This window comes from Mandrillus leucophaeus, unplaced genomic scaffold (genome assembly GCF_000951045.1).
Source record: "Mandrillus leucophaeus isolate KB7577 unplaced genomic scaffold, Mleu.le_1.0 Scaffold136, whole genome shotgun sequence".
NCBI classification, from domain to species: Eukaryota; Metazoa; Chordata; class Mammalia; order Primates; family Cercopithecidae; genus Mandrillus; species Mandrillus leucophaeus.
The window spans coordinates 5,416,194-5,440,777 of record NW_012101321.1 but is presented as its reverse complement, the minus strand read 5'-3'; the positions used below and the strand labels follow the sequence as shown (position 1 = coordinate 5,440,777).

General features: G+C 39.0%; 1 protein-coding gene across 1 annotated transcript in view; it reads left to right on the top strand.

The window, feature by feature from the left end:
• ARHGAP10 (Rho GTPase activating protein 10) overlaps positions 1-24,584 on the top strand; it is a 351,063-nt gene that overhangs the window by 151,281 nt on the left and 175,198 nt on the right. The window contains exons 8-10 of the mRNA XM_011973261.1: positions 1,177-1,306; positions 4,779-4,885; positions 7,416-7,510. Of these exons, the coding sequence (XP_011828651.1) occupies positions 1,177-1,306; positions 4,779-4,885; positions 7,416-7,510 (332 nt within the window). The remainder of the gene's footprint in view (positions 1-1,176; positions 1,307-4,778; positions 4,886-7,415; positions 7,511-24,584) is intronic.

Below are 24,584 nucleotides of genomic sequence, written 5' to 3'. Positions count from 1 at the left end.
AAAAAAAAAAAAAAAAAAAAAAAAAAAAAAAAAAAAAAAAAAAATTGGGGATAAGAAAACCTGGAGAAATGGAGGGAGAGAGGGAACCTAGTCATCAACAACTGAGTTCTACTTGCTTTGCAGGCTTATACTTTCTTACAGGACATAAGCTGATTTTTCTCGCAGCTTAGTTTTGTATTTAAAAGAAAACCTCTGCAGACAGGTTTTCCCTTTTACAATCTACATTTATCAGATGACTCTCCATCCCTTGACAAAAAAGATGTGCCATTCTACCGTTTTCCCACGCTTAGGACCCTTGGCAACCCCTTTTATTGTAGGGAGGAAAGAGGAGAAATTTCAATAATAATTTTCTGTCTCAGTTCCTCCACAGTTTCACATCAGCAGTTTTTTGGTATTAATACAATTAGTTTTGAGCCTGGATGAAGGTTCCTGTGTCCAGGAACACGGTGGTGGCGACTCATCACAATTGCCTTGGTAATAATTCTGTCACTTCACCTTGCATATACGTTTTCAGTGTAGCCGTTTGACAGATATTGGCACACCACATCTCCTGCATTTCAGAAATGTGATTTGTCTCTTCAGATATCAAAGACATTATTTGTGTAGGTGAGATTTTTTCCCCCTTCCGTCTTCAGGGAAGAAATGTCATTTTCAAATGCAAGTGCCATGACCTGGAAAAACTGACACTTGTATTTATTAGTTTGCAAAGAAGAATTAAACTTTTTCAGATTCTGAGTATTTACAGACTGCTAATGTAACAGTAACAAATCAGATTGATTGAGTCAGATTGGTCGTTGCAAAGGAAATACTTCTCAGGTAGGTATATTAAAACCTACTTATGTTTTAAACCTAAAATTTAGTAGTGTGAGACCTGAAGGCAGGAATTTTTTATGTTGAATAATAAAATTATTCATGGTGTTAGAAAGCCTCCAAAGTAAGTAACCTGTAGTAACCCTGGCTTATACTCCTCTGGTAGCTATTTTACCACTATTTTTTTTTTTCTTTGCGCGTTAATCTCAGTAAGGAGGTACACTGGAAGGAATGGGGATGTTTTGATAAATTTATAGAAAAGTTATTTAGAGTTAAAAAATGTAATTACGGTTATCCAGAGACTTTAAAATGTGCACGAGAAAACTCAGAACTTAACATTTATGTGTGTTTTTTAATCCATCTCAGACACGGAATCGATTTGAAGGAACAAGGTCAGAAGTGGAAGAGCTTATGAACAAAATCAGACAGAATCCCAAGGACCACAAACGAGCAAGTCAGTTTACAGCAGAAGGCTACCTGTATGTCCAGGAAAAAAGTAAGAGGCCCTCCAGCAGTGACTGCTTAAAAATGCAAATTATTGAAAACTCTGCTATTCTTGCCATTATTGTGACATTTTGGGCAATTATTCCCACCCCTTTCTCTGCCTGCTTCTATCGCCTAGTGGGTGTATATTACATATTCAGGAGAAACACATTCCAGCCCTGGAGAGAGGGGTACAGTGAGCTTAGGAGTGGCTGTGAGCACCCTGTTCTTCCGACACCCCACTAGCTTCTGTTTCACACTGTGCGTGCCCCAGGAACATGCTTATAAGGAAGTCAGAATTTGGTGTAAGATTGAAAATGAGCCAGAGTTATGAGGGTATTTTATTTTTTCTCCTTCCCCCTCACCTCTGCCCTCATTACTAGCGCACACAGGCACACACATTCATACACGCGTACACATCCTCCCCTCCCACAACCCTGCCTCACCATCATCTTAAGGTCAAGAGGGACATATTAGTATTTTTCTCCTTCCTTCATACCATTTTTGTTCCCACCAATCTGAGATAGTTGGTTCCTACTCAAATCATCAGGAAAACTGCAGATAGTGATAAAAGATATTCCTGTGTGGCATCCTAACTTGTAGGGATTTTAGTCTCTGTTGCTATCTTAGCAAATACACAGTGCACAGATTGTTCTCATTTTGAAAACTGAAGGACCTGTCTTTCTTTCAGACTTTGAACATTTGGTCTTATTTTAACAGCTAAGCTCTTAAGGTTTACTACTTCAACTGTAGAACCCAATTGCTAGTTAGCAGGAAGGATGAGAATGTGAAATGTGTCTCTCTTTACTATTTCCCTCCCTCTTCACCCTTAACTGTAATAAGGGTGTTTTACAGATGTCACTTCATTTAAGTGTGGCTGATTTACAGGACTTTCAATCCAACCTAAAAATTTACTGGTAGAGATGACTCAGGGAAAGGTTACGGGGTACCTGTGCTTTGAATGGAAGTTCATGTTCTATGCAGGCAGCAGGATGGTTGTGCTTTTTCCATTTGCCCTTATTCTGGAATCTTGCAGCGTTCGCCTCTTGTGAGCAGTTGTATGATATGGCAGAAGTCTGAATTTTTCTCATACATTATCTTATTAATCTCAGTTTTTAAAATTGAATTTGAAAGAACTAAATTAAAACTCAAGATAGTCTTGAGAATGTTAGAATTATTTGTATTATATGCCCAAGTGAAAATCACAGGAAACTTTAATTTTTACATTCATCACTGTTGCCTTTGAGAGAAATTGAAATGAAGCAACGTAACAGTAGTGGTAAAATTCTTTCCTCATTCATTGTATACCCAGCACTGTGCTAAACTTGTATACAACTTGTCTCATTTATCCATAAAACAGCCCTATGAAGTATAAGATACTATTATTATTCCCCATTTATAAATGAAAATAGGGGCACCGAGAGGTAAATAATGTTCCCTAGGTCATACAACTACTGAATGCTGGGATTGTCATTCTGAAAGTGGAGTCTGTGTTGGTAACGTCTCCTGTAAATTGCTTGGTGCTTGGACAGGTGTGAAAGAGCATCGTTAGTGTGTATGCCCAGAGCTGGTCGAATAGGCTCTGTTAGTTGTCAGAAGGGGGTGGTGGCTTAAGTAGTGGAAAGACCTTGATATTTGGGGTCAGAGATTCTGATTTAAGGTTCGGCTTTGTCATTTTCCAGGCATTTGGGCTAAGCTTAAATTTTTTTAGATTAAAAAGGCAGTAAGTATCATCCTCTCTGGGCAGTTTTTTTTTTTTTTTTTCTTAGAGTTAAATAAAATACCTGTGCAATAGTTTTTCGTGAACCATAGAACACAGTACAAATGCTGGTTCTTTGAAACACACAGCAGTGGTTCCCAAATTCAGGTCTTTGGACTAATGATGGTCTGAGATAAAATTGATTTTGGTCTGGTAACTCCTTTCATCTATTACCCCTATCCCAAATAATGTAATTAGCTATTACCCCTATCCCAAATAATGTAACTAGCTAAAAGCATTCCTTTTACATGAGTTATTTTTTTCCCTCCTGAGCTTATCTTTTTTGATTTTTAGGTATAGAAGCTTTGTTTGTTTGACATGAAATTATGGTGATAACAGATGTTAATTGTTTTTTAAAAAATGTCTTGACTCACTAAAGTAAAAAATTGTCAACTTCTGCTGGGCCTAACCTTTCATTTGTTACGGTTGGACTTGTATTGGCATGTGAAGTTCCAGATGCTAGAGGTCCCTCTGACATACAGCACTGTCCTGTGAGCCCTGATGGTGGTACTGCTGACTTAGAGTGGAAAAGGGGTTCACAGAATGTTCTGGGGCATACTTGGACAGTCACTCCTATTGTCTTAAATTTCTTATTCTTCCTACTTCTTGTTTTTCTTTTTTGCTGGGAGTGCAGATGTGAGCCACCGTGCCTGGCCATTCTCTTGATTCTTAAGATTTTCTAGACCTTACTGATTACAGTAATGTTAAGCCAGACAATACCAATGTTAATCTATTTTATTTTTCGACAGTGTTGCTCTGTCACCCAGGCTGGAATGCAGTGACACGACCTCGGCTCACTGCAACTTCTGCCTCCTGGGTTTAAGCCATTCTCGTGCCACACCCTCCCCAGTAGCTGGGGTTACAGGCACCCACCACCACGCCCAGCTAATTGTTGTTGTTGTTGTTATTGTTTTTGAGACAGAGTCTCTGTCGCCCAGGCTAGAGTGCAGTGGCGTGGTCTCAGCTCACTGCAACCTCTGCCTCCTGGGTTCAGGCTATTCCCCTGCCTCAGCCTCCCGAGTAGCTGGGACTGCAGGTGCCTACCACCACCCTGGCTAAATTTTTTGTGTTTTAGTAGAGATGGGGTTTCACCATATTCGCCAGGATAGTCTCCATCTCCTGACTTCATGATCCACCTGCCTTGGCCTCCCAAAGTGCTGGGATTACAGGCATGAACCCCCGCGCCCCGCCCATACTTCATTATTAAAGGTTAGCTTTCAATCATCAGTAAGAGCAGCTGCTTACCAGGGTGCTGTTCATGGACTTAAAGTGCATTAGGTGGATTTTTAGACTAGATGCTTTTTAGCACTATGACTCTATAATTCTATCATTTTGAGAGGCCAGAATTAAATCCCAAACCATCTCATATATGGGATGCAACTTTTCAAACCGTTGTGAGCTCTTAATACCTAGAAACAAAAAATTGAGCTTACATTTAAGAGATTTTCAGGTAGGAGATAACTGTTGATTTTTCTGGCAAAATATTCAAACAGTATGTCTTTAAATCACTTCTGTGTTGCTAAATCTGTTTTAGAGTTTTGTTTCAAAGCACCTGTTCTTATTTTCCCTTTTCTTATTAGAACCAGCAGTATTGCTGAGCTGTTTCATTGATTCAACTGTATCTGTTGCTGCTTTTTACACTTTTCCTCTTTAGTAATGTATTTATAGCTCTACTTATCTGCTTAATTTATGAGGGAAAATATAAAGGGCTGTTTTTTTGTTGAAGGGCCTGCTCCGTTTGGTTCCAGTTGGGTAAAACACTATTGCATGTATCGAAAAGCAGCGAAGAAGTTCAACATGATCCCATTTGAGCACAGATCTGGAGGGAAACTTGTAAGTATTTGATTCAACATGGAATAGATTTTAGTCTGTCAGAGGTAGTGTTTGAGGGTGTCATTTTAATGGTTTATATTCACTGATGATACATTTTTAATTTTAAAATCTTTGTTTTGTTTTTAAGTAAAATGGGCCAGAAGACGGAACAATGTATGTGTTTTCTGAATTGCATGCTTGGGTTTTAAACCATTAGATTTTTTTTTTTTTCCTTGTCTTAATTTAAGTTCTGGGATACATGTGCAGAACGTGCAGGTTCGTTACATAGGTATACATGTGTCATGGTGGTGTGCTGCACCCATCAGCCTGTCATCTACATTAGATAATTCTAATGCTATCCCTCCCATAGCCCCCCACCCCCTCAGAGGCCCCAGTATGTCATGTTCCCCTCCCTGTTTCTGTATGTTCTCATTGTCAGCTCCCACTTATGAGTGAGAATATGCAGTTTTAACCACTAGGTATTTTTTTAGGTGAACAATAGAATCCTTTTATGTCACTGTTTAAGATAAAGGTAACATTGACAGCAAGCTTTCATGACTCAGTGGTTCCTCAGCATTTATACAATGGAGCTGACTTGTACAAATGTATTCATAGCCTAAAAACAAAGAAGAGTGATCTGTAATAAATTTTACTGTTGTTCAGTTCGTCTTACAAAGTTCTCACATAGGTATTTGCAATGCATTTAGTTAACTGCTCCCCCTGAAATAAAAACAGCAGAGCGTGATAGTAAGAAAAGAGCAAGACGACCTCACAGAGTTGGCTGTGTAGAAAGGTGATCTTTATGTGTATTTTAAATGGAATCTGCAGCTTATTACAATAATTAATGGTCTAGAAACAAAACTCTTCCCACCAATGTTGAACATAATTGATAACACATTTTTAAGAAAGCAGGTTAATTCATCGCTTGCTGGGTGAATGGGTATGGTTTTGCTTAGATGAATAAAAAAACAAAACCAAAACCTAAGTTCACTTCTATTTACTTACACGATGCCTTTCCCTGAAAAATATTTAAAGCAGCTTTTAATAAAAACACATTTATATAATAATGAAATAGACATGGAAAATTAGTCATGGTGAGGAGAAGGAAGTGAGGAGATGGCTCTTGAAGCATCAAGTTTGAGACTGAGTTTCCTGTCAGAGCCAATTCAAGCCCTGAGATATTTCTGCTTAGTGATACCTTTCTGTTTTAGCCTCCAAATAATAATAAATATGTTATGGAAGATAGCTGGAGATTTTGAATATTTGTATATCTTAATGTTATTTAGAGATCTTCACGTTCTGGAAAATGTGAAAATGTTCAGTAAGTATGTACTCACACTTCATAGAGTTGTTCTTTTACTGAGCACCTGTATTTCTGCATTGCAAATTAAGTAAAGATAAATTCAGGGTGATTCACATAGGAAAGACAGAAATTGCCTAGATAAATGGTTCTAGCTTTAGATTATCAAAATATTTAATCTAGGGTTATTGGTGTACTTTTAGATTGACCTGTATGGAATTACAGTTTTTATAGGCCAAAAATAGTCACATGTTGTCTGTGACATGTGGTATGACATAATATGAAATAAATTTTTACACTAAAAAAAGAGTACAATAAGAGACTAACAGTATTCCAATATCTAAAAACTGTACTGTTAATCTACCTTTAAAGATTAACATTTGGCCAGGCACAGTGGCTCATGCCTGTAATCCCAGCACTTTGGGAGGCCAAGGCGGGCAGATCACTTGAGGTCAGGAGTTCAAGACTGGCCTGGCTAACATGGTGAAATCCTGTCTCTACTAAAAATATAAAAATTAGCCAGTCATGGTGATGCCCACCTGTAATCCCAGCTACTTGGGTGGCTGAGTCACAGAGTTGCTTAAACCCAGAGGCGGAGCCACTCCAGCCTGGGCATTTAAAAAAAATGATTAAAAAAATAGAGGTTAGTTGCAACTGTGACAGAGCAAGACTGTCCAAAAAAAAAAAAAAAAAAAAAGAACATTGGTATTGTCTGGCTTAACATTACCATAATCAGTAACGTCTAGAAAATCTTAAGAATCAAGAGAATGGCCGGGCATGGTGGCTCATGCCTATAATCCCAGCACTTTGGGAGGCCGAGGTGGGTGGATCATCTGAGGTCAGGAGATCGACACCAGCCTGACCAACATGGTGAAACCCTGTCTCTCCTAAAAATACAAAAATTAGCCAGGTGTGGTGGTACATGCCTGTAATCCCAGCTACTCAGGAGTCTGAGGCAGGAGAATCACTTGAACCTGGGAGGTGGAGGTTGCAGTGAGCCAAGATTGTGCCACTGCACTCCAGCCTGGGCGAAAGAGCGAGACTCCCTTCTCAAAAGAATCAGGAGAATGACAAAAATGTTAATATTTTAGATTCTAAATAGCATTTAAAAAGCCATTTTGAAAGAGGATAGGGTAAAGAGAAGGGACTTAAGATCTTGAACCTTGCTCCCCTGCTCTCCAGTATAGAATGGCTGAGTGTTTATATGCTTATCCTGTAGGTTTTGAGACTGTTCAAAATGATTATTTGCAGGGAGACGGCGAGGTGTTCTTTTTGAAAGAATGTACCAAGAGGCATACTGACTCCATTGACAGAAGGTTTTGTTTTGACATAGAAGCTGCTGATCGGTAAGTTATTGGAATCATTGGACATGGTGAAAGAGTCGTTTTAAAAAAAAAATTAAAAAATAGAGGTTACTTGCAACTGTGATTTCCATGGCCTGGGAAAATGTTACCTTGCTATATTTCCAGGCTGTGTGTTCATTATAAGCCGTTTAGTCTTGGTCACCGGGTTTAGCTATGGGGTGATAGTTTCATCTTGATTTAGTTAGGAGTCATTCTAACCAGGGTTGTCACCTAAAAAATAACCTTGGAGGCCAGGTGCAGTGGGTACGCCTGTAATCCTAGCGCTTGGGGAGGCCTAGGTAGGCAGATCACCTGAGGTCGGGAGTTCAAGACCATCCTGGCCAACATGGTGAAATCCTGTCTCTACTAAAAATACAAAAATTAGCCAGGCATGGTGGCGCACACCTGTAGTCCCAGCTACATGGGAGGCTGAGGCAGGAGAACCACTTGAACCCAGGAGGTGGGGGCTGCAGTGAGCCAAGATGGTGCCACTGTACTCCAGCCTGGGCGGACAGAGTGAGACTCCGTCTAAAAGGAAAAAAAAAATTGCCTTGGAGCTTTTCATTGTTGATCCAAGCCTAATTTGTAGCATGAAGAGAACAATGGCAAGAGGAACTGGGTGACAAAGCTAAAAAGGGGTGATAGGTAGCTAGCTATTAATACAGAGCAGCATTCATTTGTGCTTGTGGGAGTTTTCAGTGTCTACATCCTGTACGTGATGGAGGGTCTTAGACAAACTCCTTCTGTTTATTCAAAGATGAATTTTTTTTTTCTTATTGTATGACTTCTAGTTATTTAGTTGTAAAAGAGTCTTTGCCAGAGAGGAAGAAGTAGAAGAGAAAGGTTTATTTGTCATTATTACGACTTGTCTGGCATTAAATTCTACGTCCTCCAGTAGCATTAAGGAAAATCCTAGTGCTCATAGAATATTTGCTTTTTAATGGCTGACAGTACAGTGATTCCTTGCCAGCCCTGGTTTTGGCAGTGATGGTTTTTAGATAAGGCTGTTCTATGTTTGTACAATAAAAGCTTATGAGATTTGTTAAAGCAAAAGTTCAGGTCAGAACCCAGGAATACAAAAGTAATTGATGCTGCTTCCTCTGTTAGATGATACAGTTGAGTCTCTGGGGGTAGTACAGAGGGGGAGGAGCAGTGCTTTTATAATAAATGAATTGAGGACCATTTATTACACATAAAAACAGGCCCTTAAGCACCATGATAATTTTGGCCCTACTGTGAAAAGGATGAGTGGTTAAATAAGCATTTTGCCAAGATAGGAAAAATATGGAAGAGAATGTCAGTGTAAAAGAGGTTGGATCTTGCTATGTTGCCCAGGCTGGTCTCAAAACTCCTGGACTCAAGCAATCCTCCTACCTTGGCCTCCCAAAGTCATAGGACTACAGGTGTGAGCCACCATGCCTGGCCTAAATTTCAAGCCAATAAGAATTCTTCCAAACTTTAAATAGGGAATTAGTCAGCGTAACACAAGTCGAGCATACATCTGTGTGCACACACCCATGGGTAGCACTGGATTCCTTTCTGAGTGCCACTGTCGTAAATGCTTCCGTGTTTTATCTCAGCTGTTTCCTTGCCATAGCTCTCTCAGGTAGTTGTTACTGTTTCCATTTTATGATGAGAAACTGAGGCACAGAGCATTTGAGCAATTTCCCCAAGGTCACGTAGCTAGTGGTAGTTGAAGAGCTGAGATTTGAACCCCTGCATTCTCTACCTAGAGCCCCATATCTTACCTTTTTCTCTTTTTCTTTCTTTCTTTCTTTTTTTTTTTTTTCAGATGAGTCTCACTCTTTTTGTCCAGGCTGGAATGCAGCGGTGCAACCTCGGCTCACTGCAACCTCTGCCTCCCAGGTTCAAGTGATTCTTCTGCCTTAGCCTCCTGAGTAGCTGGGATTATAGGCGCACGTTACCACACCCGGCTAATTTTTGTATTTTTAGTAGAGACAGGGTTTCACTATGTTGGCCAGGCTGGTCTTGAACTACTGACCTCAAGTGATCCACCCACCTTAGCCTCCCAAAGTGCTGGGATTACAGGCAAGAGACACTGCGCCCAGCTTGAGCCCTACCTCTTAACCACTGTGCTATAAGCCTCTGCAGATCACCATATGGTCAGAATGTTTTCTAAATAATTGACAAAGATGTGTTAGCAGTACTGTCTACTAGAGAATATGTTAAGTGAGGTGAATCTGATTAGTTTTGAAAGCAGGGTACGTCTATAATGCAATTCAATCACTTTAATCATCCAAAGTATCTAGTTTTCTCTGAGACCTTGATCATCCCCCTTTTTTTTTTTTTTGTTAGCCATGATCCTTGCTATGATTGGAACTACTCTCCACCCCTCAAAGACATTGATGAGGGATTCCTATGGAGGTGCTTAACATATGAAGGATAACACCTGTAGGGAGACTGTTGGAACAGGGGAGGATTTTAGGTTGGTGATCTATTCTAGTGGTTTTCAAGTGCTTTATAGGGAGACCCTCTTTTCAAATAAAATTTCATGTTAATGCATATGTAAAGCAAAAAAAGTGGGTTCCCTTATTAAAGAGACATAGGGGCCTGGATTCCCCCCCTTTTAGCTTCCCTCTTTTTTTCTTGCAGAAGTCTCTAATTTACTTCCATTGAGGTCCACAGCTCCTTTCTGGGAACTCCTGGCGGGGGACCTAATCTAGTTTAGGTGGTTAAAGAAAGGCACACAGAGGATCTGACATGTAAATTCATAACTAAAGGGTTATCTGGAGTCAGCTGGGATTGAGATTCATGTGCCAGGTAGAGTGAATGTCGCATGTGGAGGCCTGGAGACAGGAGAGGGCATGATGTATTTGAGACACCTAGCGTCACTAGTGCAAGAGCCAGAGAGAATGGGAGAAGAGGCTTGAGATGGGGCAAGGGCCTGAACTTGAAGGTTTGAACTTAATCCATTAAATAGTTTTAAGCAGGGCAGTAAGTGACAATTATATTTGTATTTCTCAAAGCTCATTCTGGCAGAGTAAGAAAGATCTGGAGGTGGCAAGAGTGGACAAGAGAAAGTTGTTTAAGGATAGGGTGAGAGGGCCAGGATTGGTGTGGTGGCAGTGGGGATGGAGCCAAGTGGGGTAGATCTTTGGGGATAAACAGGATGTTGCAGTTAGAGGGTGAAGGAGCGGGGAAGGTTTCTGGCTTGAGTAGCTAGATGGGACCATTTACTAAGGTGGGAAACAAAGTGAGGGCATAAGGATGGGGGAAGACAGTGAAATTAGTTTGGGTCATTGTATTAGTTAATTTTCATACTGCTATGAAGAAATACCCAAGACTGGGTCATTTATAAAGAAAAAGAGGCTTAATGCACTCACTGTTCCATATTGTTGGGGAGGCCTCATAATCGTGGCGGAAGGCGGAAGAGGAGCAAAGGTACATATTACATGGCAGCAGGCAAGAGAATGTGTGCAGGGAACTGCCCTTTATAAAAACTGTTAGATCTCGTAAGACTTATTCACTGTCATGAGAACAGCATGGGAAAAACCCATTCCCATTATTCAGTTACCTCCCACCAGGTCCCTCCCACAACACATGGGGATTATGGGAGCTATAGTTCAAGATGAGACTTGGGTGGGGGCACAGCCAACCCGTATCAGTCATGTTGAGTTAGATTGCTGTGGGTCATTATGAAGAGAAACCTGGGAGGAAATTGGGTACAGAGCTTGGCGGCTATGGCAGCAATTTGATTGATTGTTCATGTTTGACCTCCTGAAACTCTCCATCCTTTTACTTCCCTAACAGTTAACTATTCAGGTTCTCCTCAGATCTCTTGGTCCTCTCCAGTTCAGCTGTTGCTCCTTTAAATGTTGCCATTTCCTATAGTTGTTTTTCTGTATCCATCCATTCTCATGGTTGCACACTGAAAGTATATCTCTCTGTAATACGTAGTTTTCTTACCTTTTTCTGTGTTTTGAACTGCTTCTAGAATCTTTAGCTCCTTAATCCTAAAATCTGAGATCTATAATGCTTCCAAATGCAAAACTTTTTTAGCACTGGCATAATGCCACAAGTGGAGAATTCGTACCTGACCTCATATGGTGGGTTGTAGTCAGAACTTTGTTTCATGCACAAAATTATTAAAAATGTTGTACAAAGTTAACTACAGGCTACATGTATAAGGTGTATATGAAACATACATGAATTTCTTGTTGAGATTTGGTTTCTATTCCCAAGGTATCTCATTTTGTAAGTGCAAATATTCTAAAATCCTAAAAATCTGAAATCCAAAACCCTTCTGGTCACAGGCATTTTGGATAAAGGATACTCAACCTGTGCATTGCCAACTCTGCTCCTTTTACAATTCTTGGTAATTTCAATATGACTTTAGGTGATCCTTTCAGTGCTTGGCATCTTGATTTGTTAAGTTCCTCTCCTTCAGTGACCTTATTCTTTACTGTACCTCAGCCGTTTTTTCCGGTGTTCATTCCTTACACCTTGTCATTACAAGGAACTGCAGTCCTCAGCAATCCGGATTGCAAGACTTTCTCTTTCTGATACCACCTTCTTTCCTAATAAGCACCCTTAGATTCCCCAGTTAAGCCCTACAGTCTATTGTTGTTCATGCACTCACTTTCTTCCTTAACTGGTTGAAATTTCATAGTCACTCATCACAGACCCTTTTTAATACCCTTCCCTCCGCCGCTTCTTTCTTTCTTTATTTTGCTTGTTTGCACAATGCCAACTTACGATTCAGTTCTGCCTTCTCTCTTTCTAGAGTAGAGAAGCAAGTTCTACTGTATTCATGGGATCACTTCAGATACATGACCACTGTCCTCCAATAAGCTATTCATGGTAGCCACTGATCCTACAGTGTTTTCTTTTTCTTTTTTTTTCTTTGAGTTGGAGTCTCTGTCACCCAGGCTGCAGTGCAGTGGCACCATCTCCGCTCACCTTAACCTCCGCCTCTTGGGTTCCAGCGATTCTCGTGCCTCAGACTCCTGAGTAGCTGGGACTACAGGTGTGTGCCACCATACCTGAGTAATTTTTGTATTTTTAGTAGACGGAGTTTCACCTTGAACTCCTGACCTCAAGTGATCTGCCTGCCTCGGCCTCCCAAAGTGCTGGGATTACAGGCGTGAGTCACCCTACCTGGCCCATACTGTGTTTCCTTAGTTCCTGTATACTCGCAGTTGAATATTTTTTATTTTCCTCTCTCTCTTAAGCTCTGACACTGCCTCCCTTTCCTGATGACTTTGTGTCCTATTTTGTTGTGAAAATAGAAGCTGTAACAAGAGCTGTTTCCTGCTGTAGACACCCACCTCCACCCTCAGTGCCCAGACACCCTGCCTTTCCTCCCTGCCTGTGGGAGCTGCCTGTGTTCCTGATGGAGGCCAGCTCCTCTGTTCAGGTGTTTCCATTTCCTCTTCCCATCCTCTGTCCGCTGCTCCAGGATATTACTCAAGCAACTCTACTTTTTCTTTCTTGTTAACATTAGTTTTGCCTCCCGGCAGCATGTGAAATGCTCTTATTTCATTCATCTTAAAATACAAAAGCCACTACAGCCACCATCACCAATGAAACCACCCTTCCCTTTCATTTACTGCCCACTTTTTAACTCTTATAAACAGCAGCAATTCTTCAAAAGGCTGTTCTATTTATGGCCTCAAATTTCTTTCCTGGCCAGGTGTGGTGGCTCATGCCTGTAATCCCAGCACTTAGGGAGGCCGAGATGGGCAGATCACCCCAGGTCAGGAGTGCAAGAGACAAGCCTGACCAATATGGTTCAACCCCATCTCTACTAAAAGTACAAAAATTAACTGGGTTTGGTGGTGGGCACTTGTAGTCCCAGCTACTCAGGAGGCTGAGACACGAGAATTGCTTGAACCCGGGAGGTGGAGGTTGCAGTGAGCTGAGTTGGCACCACTGCACTCAAGGCTGGGTGACAGAGTGAGACTCTGTCTCAAAAAAAAAAAAAAATTTTTTTTTTTCGTATTTCTTTCATCTTCTCTTTTGAACTTTCTACTCAGGCCTTTGCCCTTTCTCTCCACTGTTGAGGTCATCAGTGGTCTCCCTGTTGCTGTACCTGGTGGTCGATTCCCAGTACTCATGGTCTTTTCCTCACAACATCCCTGACATAGCCCATCACTCTCTCCTCCATCACATGCTTGCTTCAAGGACAGCACACCTCCCTCTCACATCTGTGGCTTCTTCACTTTTTATACTCCTTTGCCAGTTCTTAATTTTCCAGATCCCTGGATGTTGGAGTTCTCTCGGGTTCAGCCCTTCATTGTTTTTGCTCTTCACTCACACTTTTTTTATGACCTTGTCCAGCCTTACGACTTTATGTGCCATCTGTATGTTGGTAACTTGCAAATTTATTATCTCTACCTGGATCTTGTCCCTGACCTGCAGCTTCTTATATCCAGCTGCCTACTCAGTATTGCTTCCGGGATGTCTAAAAGGCATTTCAAACAGTGTAGATGTGGGGAATGGTGATTGTTCTTTGAAAGTTTTCCGGTAAGTCTTGGGAGTGGGAGGGGGGTAGTTACATTCCTCTAACGTGTTACATAGGTATATGAATTCATTCCTACCATATAGATACTAATATATAAATCTTTACTTTTTCTTAAAAGTTATACATATTTATTTTAAGTCTGAACTTTTTCTAAAGCTCCTTGGTTAACTTGGAAAATAATTTTCTTGGTGTGTTCATATTCTTTAGTCTAAAAGATCAAGCTGCTTTCTAAAAACAATGACAAACCCCCCCACCACCTTTTAATGGTTTATTTCCTCATTTCTAAACAGAGAAACATCTATTCTGGTTTGCTGTTACTAGTAGATACTGTTTGGGGTCCCTTAATTTCCTGCCATCCCCCACGATCTGTGTCTTAGTTAGTCTCGTGTGGAGCAAAATCTGCTGGCAGGAGGTGAATGTGCTTTGAGATCTGTAATTTTGGGGCTTTGAAAGCATTATTTAGTGAAAAATGTGAATGAGATAGGCTCTTCTCTTGTCTACTTTCCTGATTCCTAGGTAGAATCAGGAATTAGGGAATTATAAGTAATTTGTTCCTTGTCTATTAGATTATGAATTCCATGAGGGTAGGAACACTGTTTTACTTAGTGTTACTTGGTATCACAATACCACGTGTAATGCTTTATACATGGTGGACATTTATCAGATTTGTACGGGATTAAATGAAATTGAATTGTTGCTCAGAAGTGACTGAACTGTGATTAGATTCAATCAAGCAACTGTCAGTCAGCTGTCCTCTTCTTCTGCACCACACCGCTATACTGTGAGCTCTAGTGTCTTCATTCTGCTTCAAGAAAAATAAACCTAACTTGTTGTGCAGTGTGTGGGTATTATAAATGGATTTCTGCTGCAGTTTGTACAAGGTTCGTATTGGGTACCTTCTTTTTTCTTGAGATGGAGTTTTGCTCTCGTCACCCAGTGTGCAGTGCAATGGCATGATCTCGGTTCACTGCAACCTCTGCCTCCCAGGTTTGAGTGATTCTTTTGCCTCAGCCTCCCAGGTAGCTGAGATTACAGGCACACACCGCCACGCCCAGCTAATTTTTGTATTTTTGCTAGAGATGGGGTTTCACTATATTGGCCAGGCTGGCCTTGAACTCCTGACCTCAGGTGATCTGCCCGCCTCTGCCTCCCAAAGTGCTGGGATTACAGGCATGATCCACCACACCTGGCCCTCTTATTGGGTACCTTCTTGTAGCAATTTTGCAGTTGATTGTATATGTCTAATATAAACATATTTTGTCGTCTTTACAAGTATCTGTTTTTGCTATTTTTTTATTTCCTGTGTTGAAAGAGCAGCCTGGTAGCATTTTGAAGTAGGTGATAGCACAGTGGAGCCAGGGCTTGCCTTTGATCTGTGTAGACATAAATCAAGAGCTTTTACTTATTTGTGGCATTATTTCAGATCAGATTTGGTTGCATATAACAGAAAAAGGCAAAATAAACTGGCTTAAACGGGGTTAAAGTTTATTTTTTCTCTTGTTTGGGAAGCCCAGAGGTTGCCAGATCACGGCTGATATAATCCTGATTTCTCTTGAGCATGGTTTAGTTTTATCGCCACTCGAGGCATGAGACAGAATGTGGCACTGTTCCATTTATCACATAGCACTGTCTCTGGTTGTAGAGACATTTTCTAGTGGTTGCATAGACTACTTTTGCTCACAGACCATTGACTGGAATGGAGTTATGTGGTTACACCTAGTTGCAAGGGAGGCTTCTAAATCCCAAGGTTGGGAAATTACTGTCTTTTGTTTTCAGAGGTCCATGTGTTGTTCTAGTACTTTACTATTACTGAGAACCAGTGGGAAAATGGCTAATGGAGGGTGGGGTGGAGCCCAGCTAGCCATTACTACTTTGATTATCAATGGTTAGATGGATGTGTGCTTCATTTTTTTCTCCCTCAATTTACCAAAAGGTTACTTTGAATTTTTCTCAGCTAAGAGACAGCATTTAAGGCCACAGATTTGAAAATCATGTCTGATAAGGGACTTGTTTCTAGAATAAAGAACCATTATAACTCAATAATATATAGACAAGTAACAATGAAATGGTCAAAAGACCTGAATTAGACATTTTTTCAGAGAAAATATACAAGTGGTTGCCTGGGTGCAGTGGCCCATACCTGTAATCCCAGCACTTTGGGAGGCCGAGGTGGGCGGATCGCCTGAGGTCGGTAGTTGGAAACCAGCCTGGCCAACATGGTGAAACCCCGTCTCTACTAAAAATACAAAAATTAGCTGGGTGCGGTGGTGGGTGCCTGTAATCCCAGCTACTCGGGAGGCTGAGGCAGGAGAATCACTTGAACCCGGGAGGCGGAAGTTGCAGTGAGCTGAGATCACGCCATTGGACTCCAGCCTGGGCAACAGAACGAGACTCCCATCTCAAAACAAACAAACAAAAAAACACACAAGTGGCCACTAAACACATGAAAAACGCTTAATATTGTTAGCTGTTAGGGAAATGCAAGTCAAAACCACAATGAGATATCAGTTTATACCTACTAGGATGGCTATAAATAAAAAGCCAGGTAATAACAAGTACTGGCAAGAATGTAGAGAAATTGAAATCCTCATACACTGAGAGTGAGAATTTAAATGGAATGCTGCTTTGGAAAACAGTTTGGCAGTTCTTCAGAAAATGAAACATAACATTACTATCTGACCCAGAAATTCTACTCCTAGCTATACATTCAAGATAATTGAAATCATATGTTTACACAAAAACTTGTGCATGAATGTTGATAGAAGCATTATTCATAATAGCCAAAAAGTAGAAACAACCCAAATATCTATTAAGTGATTAATGGCTAAATGTGGTATAGCCATACGATGAAAAATTAATACATGCTACTGTATGAATGACACTTGAGAACATAATGCTAAGTGAAAGAAGCCAGTCATAAACGGCCATGTATATATGATTCCATTTATATGAAATGTGCAGGACAGATACATCTATATAGATAGAGAGTAAATGGGTGATTATCTAGGTCTAGAGGTTTGGAAAGAAATGGGAAGAGATGGCTAATGGGTACAGGTTTTCTTTTTACTTCCTAGGGTGATAAAAATGTTCTAAAATTGATTTTGGTGATGGTTATGCAATTCTGTGGATATGTTACAAGCTGTTGAACTGTACATTGTCAGTGGGTAAGTTTTATGGTGTGACTTACATCTCAATAAAGCTATTTTAAACAATGGAACACAGCTGCAGATAAATACCATAGCTAAAAGAAGGGTCTTAAATCACTATAAACTATCACTACATGACGTCAGCCACATTTCAGAGACCATGGGCTGTGAAATGATTAAGTCACTCATTTTTTTAGGTTGGAGACATTGTATTTTGCATGGATGTTTTTTCCATGGCAAGCTGTAGTCTGTCAGGAGGTGTAGCTTTCTTCCCTGAAGGGTGGAATATCACCCTTCCCCCGCCTCAACAATTGTGTTATATAACATGCTGTTAGCTTCGTTGGCATGCTTGCCACATGCCACTTTGTGCTGTGACCCCCCACACATTTACTTGATAAATAATTATCCGTTCTGTGAAAGTTCTCCCACACATCGCATTCAGGCACTGCTTAAAGAAAATGCTTCCCGTTTTGCTCTCGTTAATCTGACATTTCAAATATTACATTTGGTTTCATTTTGCCTGGTTCCCATATCACTCTTGAAAGGATGGCAAGATGCTTCTGACTTGTAGAATTCACTTACTTGTATTTTTATGTTGAAGAAGAGAGGAGGAAATCACCTGTGTATCTGAAGCATTAGTTGTTTTAGAGTGGTTTTATACCAGCAACTTTATTCAGCATCTGTTTGCATGATGCTGTACCGTTTCTCACTTTAAAAGAGTGAGCTAAGAGCATGTTGCCTTCAGAAGCCCATGCAATTTGACTGAATATGAGAATGTTTATGTAACGCATTAATTATACTAATATTTGTAAGCGTTTTATAGAGCCTCACATCCAGGCACCTAGACAATTGTTGACTGTTTTTGCCACTGAGGGATACAACAATAAACTAGAAACTAAAAGACTTGAAATTAAGGGAACTCATAGACCAGGAAGATTCAGAAGCAAATAACAGTTCAAAGGTCTAAGGTGCTGTGGGAGATGAGCAGCATGGGGGAGTGTGGGGTTGGCTGGGAGAGCTTACTGAAGAAAGTGATTTTTTAAACTGACTCTTGAGGATTAGGTAACCAGTTTGGCGACTCAGAGGAAGGGAGGCCCAAGGCAAAAAGGAATCACAGGAAGTATGGAGAACACATGTTGAGATAATCCTTTAAGTCAGAGGTTCTCAACTGTGGGTGATGTTGCTCCCAGGGGACATTGAGCAATATCTGGAGACACTGATATAATGTATTTTAACTGTGTGTTTTGGGGCTGGAGGTTAGAGGAGGGCAGGGAGTTGCTACAGACACCTGGAGGGTAGAGGACAGCTGTGCTGCTGAGCACCCTCCAGGGCACAGGGCAGGCTTCTGCAACAAAACATCATCTGGTCCAAAATGTCAGGAGTGCTACTGTTGAGAAGTCCTAGATTTAATGCGTGTGATAAGATAGAGACCCCTGCAAATACTTGTGGAATTGAATGGAAGTAAACTTTTTTTTTTGAGATGGAGTCTCTCCCCGTCCCCTAGACTGGAGTGCAATGGCATGATCTTGGCTCACTGCAACCTCTGCCATCCCAGGTTCTAGCGATTCTCCTGCCTCAGCCTCCTGAGTAGCTGGGATTACAGGTGTGAGCCACTGAGCCCAGTTAATTTTTGTATTTTTAAATAGAGACGGAGTTTCACCATGTTGGTCAGGCTGGTGTCGAACTCCTGACCTCAGGTGATCCACCTGCCTCAGCCTCCCAAAGTGCTGGGATTACAGTCGTGAGCCACCGCGCCCGGCAGGAAGTAAACTTTTAAAATGTAACTTTTTAAATGTAAATTTTTTTATGTAAGTGGAATTATACCTTTTATTGAAATATATATATTTCAATATATATAGAAATACATTTCAATATATATACAAATATGTATTTCTATATATAGAAATATGTAGGTTTCAATAAATATAGAAATATATATATTTAAGTATATGTATTTCAATAAAAAGTAACCATAGCTTAGTTTGGTTATAGTATAAGCAATGAAGTAAAGCCAAATGGAAAGGGCTCTGTGTCTTGACTCTTCTGTGTGATTTGTTCAGTGATGATCAGTTATTCAGGAACTACCAAGATACCAGTGTAGAAAGAAGAGCAAAGAAAGTTATTTTAAAAGAATTTTAGTGGAACTTGCAGAACATGGAGTGGGTAGAATTAGAAACAGCATTTCTAGTATATAGGTATCTGTGTTTTTCATAGAATGTAAGAATTTTCCCTAAAGATGACATTGTTGATGGTGATGTATTGAAAGACACATTTTATATTGGCTCTGATATTAAATGGAAATCTGAATTGACATTAATATGGATTTATTTTTAAATTATATGCTGAAGGATATTGGAACGTGGGCCATAGAAAAAATTTTAACTTTTCTGAGTAAAGCCAGGATAAAATGTTTTGTACAAGAGTTTTTGTGGAGATACATTTTTATTAATCTTGCATAAATACTTTGGTGTGGGAGTGCTCAGGTATGGTATATGTATGTTTGACTTTTCAGGCAATTAAGGTTACAAAGTAATTTTACCCTTCCACCAGCAATGTATGAGAGTTCCATTTGCTCCACTTCCTTACTAACCTTTAGTTATGTTAATCTTTTTTATTTTAGCCAATTTTGACTAGTGATGTTGAGCACTTCTTCCTGTGCTTATTGGCCATTTATGTTAATTCTGTCATGAATGTCTATTAAAATCTTTTGCCCATTTAAAAATTGTGTTGTTGGTCTTTTTGTTATTGAATTGTAGGAATTCTTTAGAAACAAATCATTTACCACATATAATGTGAATATTTTCTCTGATCTGTGGCTTGCCTATTTTTTTTCTTCAGTGTCTTTTGATGAGAACATGTTAACTTGAATTTATCAGTTTAAAAAATTTTATTAGGGTTTTTTGCATCAAGAAATTTTTTTTTTTTTTTTTACTCTGAGGTTTTGAATAAATTTCCCCGTGTTTTCTTATAAAAGCTTTATAATTAGTCCATGACTCATGAAAATTTTTGGGGGATGTATGGTGTGAGACATGAGGGTTGAGGTTTATTTATTTTTTCCACAGGTAAATAGCCAGTATTTCCATCACCTTTTATTGATAAAGACTTTCCTCTCATTTAATTGTTTTGGCATCTTTCTAAAAAATCACTTGATTGTGCATCTGTAGGTCTATTTCTAGATTATTCTGTTGCATCTCTTTGTTCTTTTGCCAGTAACACACTTACCTTGATTATTGTATCATTAGTCAGGTGGTACAAGTCCTCTGTTCTTTGTAAAACAGTTTTGGCTACTGTAGGTCCTTGGTGTTTCCATATAAATTTTAGAATTAATTTATTTTTACAAGAAAACACGTAAACCCATAGGTCAATATTGTGAATACAGAACCTTACAGTTCATGAACTTGATTTTCTGTTTGTTTAGATTTTCCATTTATCCCAGTAATGTTTTACAGTTTTCAGCATAGAAGTCGTGGGCATTTTTTTTTTGGTGTTAAATTTTCCTGAATATTTTATGTTTCTGCATGATAATTTAAAATGATATTTGTTTTACCTTTAATTTCCAACTGTTCACTATTAGCATGTAGAAACATACTTGGTTTTTGTATCTTACAATATTGCCAAGTGCACTTATTAGTTCTATTAGTTCTGGCAGTTTCATTAGGATTTTTAAATGTACACAGTGTTTTTTTTTTTTTTTTTTTTTTTTTTTATATGATAAAAACAGCATTAGGGCCAGGCATGGTGGTTGACACCTGTAATCCCAGCACTTTAGGAAGCTGAGGCAGGAAGATCACTTGAGCTCAGGGTTAGAGACCAACCTGGGCAATATAATGAGATAATGAGACTTTGTCTCTTTAAAAAAAGAAAAAAAAAAATTAGCCAGGTATGGTGGTGTGTGCATGTAGTCCCAGCTACTCAGGAGGCTGAGATGGGAAGACAGCTTGAGCCCAGGAGGTTCAAAACTGCAGTGATCCATAATCGTGTCACTGTACTCCACCCTGGGCAACAGAGCGAGACCCTGTCTCAAAAAAAAGACAGCTTGATTTCTTCCTTTCCTATCTGTGTGCTTTTTAGTTTTTTTACTTGCCTGCCTACACTGCCTGAGATTGCCTGTAAAATGTTTGACAGAAGTGGTGTTATTGACCATCTTACCTTGTTCCTGATCTTATTAGGAAAAGTGTTCGTTATTTTACTTAAAGTGTGACATTAGCTGAAAATTGCTTGTAGATGTCCTTTTCATTTTGAAGAAGTTTTTATTCCCAGTTTTAAGCATGAATTGGTTGGAATTTTGACAAAATGTTTCTCAGTGTCTATTGAAATCATTAAATATGTTTCTTTAATCTTTGGATATATATGACACTGAATTTTGTAAGTTTACCTCACATTCCTGAGATTAAACTCTACTTAGTCATGATGTACTAGCTTTTTGTACAATGCTTCATCCATTTTGCTAGTATTCGGTTAAGGATTTTTACATTTATGTTCATGAGAGATATGTGTGTTATGATCTTCATTTTTAGTGTCCTTGTCTAATTTTGGTACCAAAGTTTACGATGGCTACAGAAGAGTTGGGAAGTTTTCCCTTCACTATTTTTTTGTAAGTGTGTCATATTGGTATTAAGTGTTTGAGGTAATTCACCTGTGAAGCCATATTTGCCTAGAGTTTTCTTTGTGAGAAGTTTAAACATTTTTAATTCATTTTATTTAGAGGATATAATGATATTCAGATTTCCTGTTTTTCTTGGGTTTTGATAAATTGTGGTTTTCAAGGAATTTATTTTCTCTAAGTTGTTGACTTTATTGGCATAAATGTCATATCAACTTGTTGCTTTCATACCTATAGGATTTATGATGGTAACTCTTGTGCTTGGTACGGATTTTTGTTTCATATTTTCTTGATAGAGGTTTATCAATTTTGCTAATATTTTCCGAGAATCCGTATTATCCACTTTTTATTTTATTCATTTCTGAATTTCTTTTTTTTAAACTTTGCATTTAATTTGTTTTTCTTTTCATTCCCTAAGTTAGCACATATCATTAATTTTACACCTTATTTTTGAGGTGGGCATTTGAATCCATACATTTTCTAAGGACTATTTCAGCTTGCATTCCACAAATTTTGATTTGCTTTTGTTACAATTCAGTTAAAAATAATTTATTTCCTTATGTGATTAGGCTATAGATTGAAAACATGTGATATTTAGAAGTGTGTTTTAAAAATTCCAAATGGTTGGAGATATTCCACATGTCATATTATTGCTTTTTTTCTACTTAAGTACTCTTGGTCAGAGAAAACACAGTTTATATTCTATCAATATGTATCGAATATTGAAAGGATTTTTTTGCATGTGTGCCTATTGTCTTAATGACCCTTTTATGAAATATCTCTCTGTGCTAATAATTACCTTGAAGTCTACCTTCTAATAGTAATATAGCTACACTTGCTTTCTTATGCTGTTTGTACAGCATATCTTTTTTCATCCCTTTCCTTTTATCTGATTCTTTATGTTTAAACTTTTTTTATAAACAGCATATAGAGTTCTGTTTTTAAAAATTATGTTAGCTATTGCTTTTTAATCAGAGTTTTAGTTTATATGTAATAATTATTTTATTATTATTATTTTTTTTTAGAGATGGGGTTTTGCTATGTTGCCCAGACTGGTCTTGAACTCCTGACTTCAAGCCATCTTCCTTCCTTGGCTTCCTAAAGTGTTGGGATTACAGGCATGAGCCACTATGCCCAGCTGATCCATATATAATTTTTGATATGTATGGGCTTAAATCTGCCATCTTGATTTTGATTTCTAGTTTCCATGTTTGCTTTCTTTCGTTTTTTGCTGTTGCCTTTTCTATTGATTTTTAGTTAGGCCTTTTAGTGTATTTTTCAGATAGTGTCTCAGAGTATAACATGCATTTAAAAATAATCATAGTATCTGCCTTCTCAAAAATAAAGACCCTTAGAACAGTGGACGACTTCCAATCATCCTTTTGCTGTCTGTGCTCTTGTTATTATCTATTCTAATTCTACATACACTATGAATGTGGGAACTACATAGTATTTGAACTACATATGTTATGAAGTAATTATACATGACTACTTTTACTTCATGAAATCAATAATCAGTAGTCTTTTAAAGAAATTTACTGTTTATTTACATACGGGTATATGCATACATATAGGTGCAACTGTTTTGACCAGATTTTTTTTTTTTTTTGAGACGGAGTCTTGCTTATATTTGTCCTTTCTGGTTTTCTTTATTCTTTTTTGCAAAACTGGGTTTTCATTTTGTTGTATTAGGCTGCCTTTAGTTTGAGCATTTCTTATAATGCAGGTCTGCTAGAGAAGACTTCTTTCCTTCTTTCCTATTTTGTCTGTGTGAAAATGTCTTTTGTATTGCCTTCATTTTTGATGGATGTAGAATTATTTTCATACATTTCCCCTTATACATTTTAAAGAAGTCATTTCATTGTCTTCAGGCTTCCATTTATTTTCTGATGATAAGTTATCCATTTTTCTTACCAGTCTCTCTTCTCTCCTCTGTCGTCTTTTTCTCTTGCTGCTTTCAGGTTTTTTTTTTAAATAATTTTTATGATTTTTTTTTTTTTTTTTTTTTTGCCTTGCCGGGGGTTCCATTGAGGTTCTTGGATGTGTAGGTTTGGTATTTCTTACTACCAGGTTTAGAAAATCTTAGTCATTATCTCTTCAAATGTTTCCTCCATTTTCTGTTTATTTTTTGGGATTCGAATTAACTTAACGTTAGAGCATTTGATGCTGCCCCTGGAGATTTCAGATTCTCTGTTTCAGTTTTCCCACCTGATTTCCATTTGTGTGTGTTTGGATCATTTCTCTTGACTCATCTTCAAAACCATTCAGTAAGTCTCTAGGAAGTTTCAAACTTTCCCACATCTTCCTGTCTTCTTCTGAGCCCTCCAAACTGTTTCACCCTCTGCCTAGCTTATCTTTAGAGAGAAAGAGAGATAGGGGTGGGGTGGGGTGGGTTGGGGAACCGCCAAACACTTTTAAACCACCAGATCTGGTGAGAACTCACTATCAGGAGAGCAGCACGGGGGAAACCACTCCCATAATCGGATCACCTTACAACAGATCCCTTCCTCGACATACGGGGATTACAATTCAAGAAACACTCCAGGCAGGCCATGCCATCTCTGAGTAGGACACAGACTAGGTGGATATGAGCAGCCCCTCAGATCCACCACAGGGCGGTCTCTCGGTCCTGCTCTCAGACTTCCTCATGAGCACTTGTGATCCCACAGACAAGAGTTGGAGGGCGGGTTCAGACTCACTTTGTGTCTAGGACTCCTAGGAATTCTAAACCATCACACCAGCCTATGTTCTACCTTTAAAATTTTGTTAAAATTCCACTGTTTTGTCTGTGATGATTTCCTGTTTGTCTTGCTGCTCCACCATGGATGAAAGCAGCTGGGTGGG